Source organism: Aplysia californica, unplaced genomic scaffold, assembly GCF_000002075.1.
Source record: "Aplysia californica isolate F4 #8 unplaced genomic scaffold, AplCal3.0 scaffold00135, whole genome shotgun sequence".
Lineage (NCBI taxonomy): Eukaryota > Metazoa > Mollusca > Gastropoda > Aplysiida > Aplysiidae > Aplysia > Aplysia californica.
In genome coordinates this window covers 5,011-14,791 of record NW_004797405.1, presented here as the reverse complement: position 1 = coordinate 14,791, position 9,781 = coordinate 5,011, and the positions used below count along the sequence as shown (strand labels likewise).

The 9,781-nt window shown below is 38.7% G+C and overlaps 1 protein-coding gene across 1 annotated transcript; it reads right to left on the bottom strand.

Annotated features, from left to right (window-relative positions):
- Positions 1–1,001: 1,001 nt before the first annotated feature.
- Positions 1,002–9,454, bottom strand: LOC101846729 (cell division control protein 42 homolog). Its single transcript, XM_005096678.3, has 3 exons — positions 8,965–9,454; positions 5,956–6,014; positions 1,002–2,719 (listed from the first exon to the last, which is right to left on the bottom strand). The coding sequence occupies exons 1-3, from the start codon at positions 9,107–9,109 to the stop codon at positions 2,312–2,314; spliced, it is 612 nt and encodes a 203-aa protein (XP_005096735.1). The 5' UTR covers positions 9,110–9,454; the 3' UTR covers positions 1,002–2,311.
- Positions 9,455–9,781: the final 327 nt, after the last annotated feature.

Below are 9,781 nucleotides of genomic sequence, written 5' to 3'. Positions count from 1 at the left end.
GTGTGTGTGTGTGTGTGTGTGTGTGTGCATGTGTGTGCGTGTGAGTCGCAACGCAGCGGAACCAGGTGCTTGTCAATTTTTGGGCATGTGGAGTTATTGGTATCATCTTGAAAGCTTTTTCATATTATTGCTTTCAATGAAAAAAATATCCATTTATCTAGAATACAAGTTGAGGAGATATTTACAATTGAAGAAGGTGGGGGTCACCAGGTCTCAGAAGTAAAATTAGCGAGAAAATGGCCGCCAAAGTTAAGTTATTTCCTTCGCATGAGTGTTCGCGGAAACAGAAAATTTATACTATATTATATGCCTTTAACTGATGTTTTTCAGTACAATACACTCAGAAATGTGTACTTAAATATGGACATGAAAGGTGTTGAGTCAAAAAACAAAAATTAGATAAAAGTTGCCAAACCTGTGGAAAAATACTAGTTTCCTCACTTTCATTATTTTGACAAGCGCCTGATTTCACCACGCTGCCTCACACATATATATATATATATATACACATATATATGCTACCGAGAAAGAACTGATCAGAAAAGAACACCTTCAAACTACTGTGATAAAAAACACAAAGCAGTTAATGCATCAACAATGACTTAAAGTATTTTCACACTCTTATCTCTCAATTACTACAATTAGCATACATAATACGCGAGTTAGAAATATGTCAGGAGAAAAGTTAGCGACAAAGAATCTGACTAGAAATACGGGATAGAATAAAATGTAAAAAAAATGTACAAGCAGCACACCAGATGAGCTAGCTATTGACAAAGAAAGTCAGTATTTGAGTAGGCCCTACCCAGTTCTTTGAAAATGACAGCACGGCAATGAGCGAAAAGTGAATAACTTTAATCATCCCTTTTTGTTGAATCAGAAAAAAACAAAACAAGGAAAAGATTACTGCTAGATGAAGCAAAATTTCGCTTACTTCCAAAGTCTTTTCCAGCTTTAATGACCATAGTAACCTTCTCATACGCATTTTGAGATTTTGCTTCGACTATGTTTTCTTACCATTTTTGTGTACGGTACCATTTTAGTGTGCAAAATACAACTGCTTTTGTGGTCAGAACATTATCATTCAAGTAAAACCCACCAAGCTGACTAAACACAGGAGTCATTACTCTTTTGTTATTACGGTATGTGTAACTTTGAGGACACCTTTCTGGGGACAAAATGTGGTAAACACTCAGTTTTTCCAATAGCTATTTCCACTTATGCAAATAAACAACTCTTCAAAAAGCTTTCACAACTCAGGTCCTCAAAGCATAAAGGTATATCATCAGGCTAAGATAGAGCTGTTCTTCACATATGAATAAAAATATCTAAGCAGTTCGTGTAACATATGTCTTATTTTGATATGACATGAATATATGGTAATCGTAACAATCCCCCGCATTGACCCTGTTTTTACAATGTCAGAAAAACAGTGATTCAGGGAAAGACATAGAGCATTTCGAAGCAAAGGTATTTACCCCACAAAGCTCAAGTTTTAGGATAACTCACAAAGTGCAAGTTTTTAGGTAGCATAAAGTTGGGTTGTATCCACAAAAATAAGAGCGACGACAGATTCGCAGCTTCGAAAAATATTAATAACAGCCAGAATATGACCCCTGGCCCAGAAAATGTGACGCCATTTACACATAGCAGGAGAAGCATGCTAAAAACTGCTTCGGTAACGAAAAACTTGATGGAGTTGCAAGCTGCTACATATGAACTAGGATCTTATGGCTGCTCTAGAGTACTTCTTGAGTCCATCCAAGTGTTCGTTGAATCAATATGACAAAAGATTCAACGCCCAACTATATCAGGCTCCATCGTAAGAGAACACCACAAAAATCATAGGGCAGATGAGTTCCTTGTCTGAACCAATAAGACATTCCACTTAATATCACATTGCAAAACAAACTACAGCATAGGGAAAGAGAGCCCAGGAGCTTAGAAATTTCTGTCCCTTTCAAACACGACAAGATTTTTTCTTCTCATTCATAACATTAACATATGCTGTCTAATCTCTATGTGGGTGTTGTATCAGCAATGTAAGAGTTAGCAGCAGTAGCTTGGGACCGGACAAGCGGTAAGCGTTCTATCATTCTAGATGAGCTATGGGCCAGGGACCAAGGATGAGCAGACAACAATGCATTATTTCCAGTCTTTAAATAGCTCGTTCCAAATCTTGAACAAAAAGGCAGGCTCTTCCTGGAGGGAACAGTGTGCGATTGCATACCAAGAAAACAAAGAAATAAAAAAAATTAAAAACTCAAATCCGGATGCCCTGATCTGATAAAAAACCGGGAAATCAAATACTTCACAATATGACACACCTTAGCCGACTTTTTCCCCTCTCAGGTTTTGTATACTTCGGCTCCAAAACTGCCAGGATGGCTTCATCGAAGACATCTTTCAGCCCTTGTTTGGTGAGAGAGCTACATTCCACGTAGCAATCCCCACCCAGTCTCTTAGCCATCCTGTCCCCCTCCTCGGCTGGGATGGGTCGTAGTTTCCGTTTCTGCAGCTTGAGCTTCGTCGGTTCGTCGTCACGCAAGTCTACCTGCGTCCCAACAACGATGAAAGGAGCCTTGGGAACATTATGCCTGATTTCAGGTATCCACTTGGTTTCTGCATTCTTCATGGATTCTGGCATGACCACAGAGTAGCAGACCAAGAAGATGCTGGTTTCTGGGTAGGACAACATGCGGAGACTTGTATACTCTTCCTGAAATTACAACGGACAGATAAAAAAACAAACTTTAAAAACAAAAAGAAGTTTAAAGACAATGAAAGAAACTTGCTACCAAATAAAGCTTACATGCTAAAATACCACCTCTTATTCATCATCTATACTTGCAGTTGTTCAATAGACAATTTTTTACTTGTTTCAGGAAGCGTTTTACAGTCCTTGCAACGCAAATAGAAGGTAATTTTAAAAAAGTGTTGAAGATTAAAAATATTGGTAGACAGTAACATACAGAGAAAAGAAGGAGGAGAGATAAGGACAACAGATGTTTGATAGGAAAGAAGAAGCAAACCATACCAGAGCACCTGCCAATCATTCACTTGGAGGGGAGGTCAACTTGTGGAGTGTCACAAAGGTATTAGAAAAACAAGGAGATGCTAATAAACCCATATCTGAACCTTTTTGTTTGTTTTTATAAAGTGTTTTACGGCGCTCGCAACTGCAGAGGTTATATGAGCGCGCGGGACACACCTAATATTTTCAGTTGGTAGGAAATTTTGAATTTTGCCCAGGTGGCGGCCGAAGCCTACTCTCATCGATTGTAGACCACCAAGGGATCTTTAACGTGCGCAACTTGCACACGGGCCCTCCGAGATTTTTCGCCCTTGTCCGAGAAGGCTAGGTGTAGATCTTTCCTACCAGAAGATCAGGGGTGTGGCTGAAAGACAGCAGTAAGGAGGAGCCAAGGAGTAGCAATAGAAAGGCTGCAGAAAGAGTCAGGAGCCCAGAGGAGGGGGCAAAGGAGGTGAGGGGCTGGGGGCAGAAAGTGGAATTGAAAGCAGACAACAGAACATTGATAGAGAGCAGGAAAGGAGGTGAAAGGAGACAATTTTAGAGAAGAACATTTTTCGGTCGCTACCCGGATTCAAACCCGGGACCGTTGAATGAGAGGCCAACACCTTAACCTCTAGGCCACGAGAGCCCCCATCTGAACCTTTTCAGTGCATACACCAGCAAACAGTTGAGTAAGGCCATTGCTGCTACAAGATCTTGATTGATCAGATTTACCACTGCACTTTCATCAGTGTCTCAAGTCGCTGATGCGATAATAATTTATATATTATGTGTCATGACGCAGTGGAATCAGGCGCTCGTCAATTTTTGGGCATATTGAGTCATTGGTATCATCTTAAACCTGTTCGTTTGCCTTGCTTTGAAAGAAAAAAATATAGTTTTATCTTGAATAGAAGTCGAGATATAAGCGATTGAAGGAGGATGGGGTCACCGGGTTCAGAGATAAAATTAGCGAGAAAATGGCTGCCAAAGTTTGGTGACTTCCATAGCATGAGGAGAGTCCTTGAAAACTGAAAATTTACAGTGTTTGTCCCTTTAATTAACATTTTATGTAAAATACACACAGAAATGTTTTCAAATGGAAATAAAAGATGATGAGACAAAAAACAAAAATTCTATAAAATAGCCAAACCAGCAGAAAAGTGCTGGTTTCTTTGATTTCAGTATTTTGATAGGCGTCTGATTTCACTGTGATGCCTCACATATACATTTGGGCCATGTGTCCACTGAAGTCACTGCATACACCACAGAATCTATAGCAGGAAAATGGCACTTCGAATTGTTCCACAAGTATTGAAAAGGTACCTTAGCCTGGCTGGAACATGGTGAAATTACTTGGGTTGGAATTTTACAAAGCAGAAGGGTTACAGTACAAGTAGTACCAAGCAATTTTTCATTGTAAGGAAGTTTATACAAAGTTTCAATACTGCTTGAATCAGTTGGTCAGAAAATAAACATTTTTCAAAGTTTGTGCCAGAAAGATGTACAGAAGGAACACATAGAGCTGAGTAGTAGCTGACTGCAAGTGAGCACAATAACTGCCAATACATTTCACAAGAATGAGAACTCAAAATGCAGACCATAATAGGAGAATAGCAATCATCCATTTTTTCTCCTTTGTCGAATTAATCTGTACTGATTCACATGATAGCCTCAGAGCAAAAGAGACACAGAGTAAGGAGAGTTGGTTTTGATATCTGGTGAGTTTAATGTGATTTGAATCCCGTTAGGGGCCCAACGTTGAGTCCCTGGGAAAGGCACTTTGCACAAATTTTCCTCACTTCGCTCAGGCAGAAATGGGTACCCAGCTATACAGAGTGAATGATCTAGCCGTTTTGATAGTGTTTGACCGCATGAAATCCTCAGCTTGCACTGTATGCTTCTGCGGAAGCCGAGAATGTTTCTGAGTGTCTTCAGAGGGTCTGCTGGGGTAATAATATTGTAAAGCGCACAGAGTATGCTCCAGAGCATGAATATGCGATAAATGCAATTATTGTTGTTCCCATGACACTGTCAACTCATGGAGGACGTGCATAATGGTCACTTGACATTGCTTGAAGACTTGCTGAGACGGGGCAATAAATAATAATAACATGTATGGGGCAAATTCCCGTTCAGCAGCAAGCTCTATGTGCTTTACAAGCTGAAATTATAATTATTACCCCAGCAGAATTGATAGCATTCTGAAACAATCTCAGCTTCCTCAGAAATATACAGTAGTCCAAGCTGTCACTTTATAGGCACTAAAACACTAACATACACATATTTCAATTATGTTTTCTGGAACTTAAAAAGACAGGAAACAAAACACATTCTGTGAAATATGCAAATTAGTGTGGTTGGTCTGTATATGATGACTCGAAATATCCTGCAATATTGTCTTTGGTCGGTAGCTGATCGGACCTATGTGTCTGCTGCTATGTCCTTAAAGAGGCTAGCTATTTGTGTCACAGTACGAAAAAACCAGGCGCCCGTCAAAATAATGAAAGCGAAGAAATTGACCCCCCCCCCCCCACATTCATTTTGCAATTTTTATATAATTTTTTATTTTCGGCTCAAGACTTTTTATACCCATCTAAAAACATATTTCTATTTCTATTATTATATGGATTCTATTGAAAAATGTTGATTGGAGGCACCCCAAAAAATGTAAATATTCAGTTTCCAATAACATTCAAACTTTGGAAGCCATTTTCTTCCTTTTTACCTCTGACAACAGGTGATCCCAGCCCCCTTCAAGTGCAAATATCTCGACTTCTGTTGAAGAAAGGTGGGCTTTTTTTTGGTTTGTTTTTGTTTGTTGTCAAAAGTATGGCAAACGAACAAGCTTTAATACTATACCAATAACTCCACATGATCGAAAATTGACTAGCGCCTGATCCCACCGTGTGGTGACACATTTATTAGATCATCAAACTTACCTGGCCAGCTGTGTCAAACAAACCTAATTGATGAGGAGCATCTTTAATGTTGACTGTCACTGAAAAATTGAAGCAAAGAGAAAAGGCAATGTTCATGCTCAAAGACTATCAAAGATGGATCCTGAAGGGGGGGGGGGGGGGGGGAGCAGAGATGGACATGTTCCGACTACATGACCCCAACACAGTGGACAAGTAAGACTATATGGGAACAATGAAAGAGTCAATATATAATATAACATGATATCATCATTGTCACACTACAACTGTTACGTCATCTTTGATTGTTCTGAGATAACTTTAAAAAGATTACGCAACCTTAGTCAACTTTTTGACTTGAACTTGAACAAAAGTGAAAATATATCTCTGAATTGGATTTCTTGTCCAGGAAACAAAAACCCTGTAATTTCAACATGTAGGATATAGGGAAGCTGATATTTAACTAATAATTCTACAGACCTGAAAAAAAAAAAACTTCAGCATAAATAGTGTTTGGTTATGATTGTGCAAATATATGACATTTTGTCCCCACTGTGCCCCCCCCCCCCCCCCCCGGAATAACTACTTATTAATTCAAAATTTTTAAAAATCAACAGTTGGCCATTCAAATAGAAAACAAGCAACAGTCAGTAATTTAATACCCTTCAAACATTAATGGTCTATAGCAAGGATGGACATATTTATGCTTAAAATCTTATGGAATTGTACTGTATTTAATTTCAAAAAATTAGCAAAGGTACTTTCCATAATAAATAGATACACATACAATAATTCATGAAGAAGACCCGAATTTGATTCCCAAATGGGGAGAAATTTTTACTGAGTGTCTTGGTCTTTCTCTTGGAATGCTGAATTGTATCCCTCTCCGTCTCTAGCCCGAGTTTGTCCAGACAGGCAGGGTCAAAAGCTCGTGAACCCTCTAAATGATCTAATTGTGTCAATTCAATGGGGGTGTAAAAAACACCTGCTACAAAATGGTGACATATCACATGCAATTATGTGAATCAAGAGGTGTAATATACAGAGCAGTAGGACAATTAAAGTGTCATAAAATAATTAAATTAACATAGATCTAAATAAAATGTTTTCATGTTTTATTATCTCAATAATCTATCTCATTAGCATACATTTAAAATGCTTTTAATAAAATGTCTTGCTTCTGCTACTACTGCAAAATTTTTCATACAGAGAGGCTTCTATTATAAATAAAATACAGTCTAGCATGCACACAGCAAAATCGTCGGACATCTCTTTGGTTGATCATGAAATTTGTGGTGTTCAAATTTCAGGCTATCAAAGGAGATCAACAAAGTTCAAAGTTGGGACGTTTGGGTCCAAATTTAAGGTCGACATTTAAACTAGATTCTAAATCATGCACCCTCTATGCCATGTTGGGTCAGTGTGTAAGTGTTGGGTTCATAGTCGCATGATGTTTTAAAGATTTGGGTTTTTCCCATTGTTTTTTTATCTCCCTCTGAGGATTGACAGCCAAAATTTTTCCTCAACAGAAGAAATAAAAAAATTGCTCTGTTATTGAGTGGGCCTCTATGGTCCACTCCCACAATTTCATCTCTAGATCTACTCACAGTCTATCTTACAAAATTTAGCACTTTATTTTAGTCTCTAGATCTAGATTCTTGACTGTGCAGAACACCGACAAGCTGTTTATGTAATTTTTCTATTGAAGAGGAAGCACACTAACAAATGTGGTGAATCACCATGACAATTGCCTTTACATGATTGCAGAATCCTCACAAACAACTGATGTGTGCAGGCTAGAATCTAGATATATCTATCCTACCGTTGAACCCTTGCAACTTACATAGAATCTAGAATCTAGAGCCAGAGTTAAAACAAAAATCCAATTTGGCTTTGGACTTTTTTGTGAGGCCAGCTCTATTCGGACTCGAGTCCGATTTATATAAATTTTATCCATTCGGACTTGAGTCTAAATGGGTTTTATCATTCGGACTTGGGTCTGAAAAAAATGTTTTATTTATTCGGACTGAGCTTCTCAGTGAGTTGTGAGTGTAAGGAGGTTACATAATATAACTGTCGTCAGGGGATTTTACGCAAAACTAGAATTGCCTACAAGGACTGTGTAATTGTGTCAAAAGTAAAAAGACTGCACTCTCAATTTCATTAGATTAGATCTATGGCAGTGTCTAAGTACACGGCAACTGACAACTCATGGTCTTTCCGCCACCACTACAGCATCATCATTACTTCCCTCACCATTTGCCTTTCCACATGTTTAATTTCATTTTGTTGTGTGTTATAGTTTTTCTGTAATTATTTTTGAAAAATTCACATTGCACAAAACCGACAGCCGTGGCCTCTTCCCAACACCTCTTCCCACAGAAAGCCGAGATAGTGCGATATTTATATCGCTACGCGCAATCTCACTGGTCAACTTAATTAACTTTGCCCCTGGCAAGGTCAACTCAACTTGGTTGTTCTGTTCAAACTAATGATCCAGGGAGGGCCAGTTTAGATAGATCTAGATTCTAGATCTAGATTTTCTAGATCTAGATCTAGTAAGTAACTGGTTTAAAAGCTCACGTCTCGATTGTTATCATTATAATCGAAAAGATTCATAAATGCTGGAAATATTTTGATCTAAATCTAGATCTAGACTCTAGGAAGGAACAAGGGTTGGAAGTCGGAACGGACGTCATGCTGGACTCATTTCAGAGTCTGATATAATTTTTCTCTTTTCGGATCTGTCACTTCGTTTTTGTGACTCTCATGACTCATGTACTGGATCATTACTATTACTTCACATAGACAAGATTTATTTAGTACTGTAATTATGTCAGAAAGGCAGAGAATGTAGGCTATACTCGATAGTATAAGTACTTAGTCTAGATTCTAGATCTCTAGGCCTACAAGAAGTAGATCTAGAAGATCTAGAATCTAGATCTAGATCTATGTGTCTCTCATCCGTCTTCACACTTTTGTCTTTGGGGCTGCGGCTTCGTTGAACTTGAAGCATCGAACTGTGGGACTTACCTGCGTAGTTATCAAAAACCGTCGGAACATACTCAGTGGGAAATTTGTTTGTGGCGTAGCTCATCAGCATACAGGTTTTCCCAACAGCTCCATCACCAACCACAACACATTTGATGAATTCTTGACTAGCTGCGCTGGCTGTCATATTGAATACTTCCTACTTCTCGATCGACACAGCCTTCAGTTCACTCTACTTCTCTGACTGTTGGATTTAAAAACAATAGTTATTTCCCTTTACATATCGGATTTCCGGCGGGTAGTGTCTACGTTCTCCGTACATGTATCCAAATCCAAGGCCTACAAGCTGTCTACATTCTCTAGTGTTCAGTGCTTCCAATTTCCCGTCATTTTTAGTTTCCCCCAGATCTTATCTGCGATGCCTGCAGCCTCCTTGATACCCCCCTCCCATGTTTCTGACTTTCTAGATCTAACTTTCTTCGTTGCAGGAAAAAAAAAAACAACAACAAAAAAACAACAACAACTAGAATCTAGAACTCTAGATCTAGATATATATACATCTTGATCAATGTTGCGGTGTATTTCCTTAAACAATATGTATCAAGCTTAACCCTATCCGTACGCCATGGGGTCATTTTGTACTCCCGGGATTGCATCCTTCATATTTTAGAATACATGTAGATACTTCTAGTGCGAAGATCTCTTTGAAACTTTCTCAAAAAATCATTTTGCAGACAGCTATGCAAAGCGTACGGTTCGGATTGTTGAGCAAATTTACCCTTTGGAAAGTGGTGGCACAGGCAAGTTCCCCACGCCGTATGACTACGATAAATAAAACACGATGTAGGTCTACGAATAG

What these genes read in the sequence shown, in the direction of transcription:
- LOC101846729 (XM_005096678.3), bottom strand. Translation starts at nt 9,109, where the DNA reads ATGACAGCCAGCGCAGCTAGTCAAGAATTCATCAAATGTGTTGTGGTT. An exon ending in GGTTTTTGATAACTACGCAG is followed by an intron (nt 6,015 to 8,964) that starts GTAAGTCCCACA and finishes TCAATTTTTCAG; the next exon opens with TGACAGTCAACATTAAAGAT. An exon ending in TGTTTGACACAGCTGGCCAG is followed by an intron (nt 2,720 to 5,955) that starts GTAAGTTTGATG and finishes TTGTAATTTCAG; the next exon opens with GAAGAGTATACAAGTCTCCG.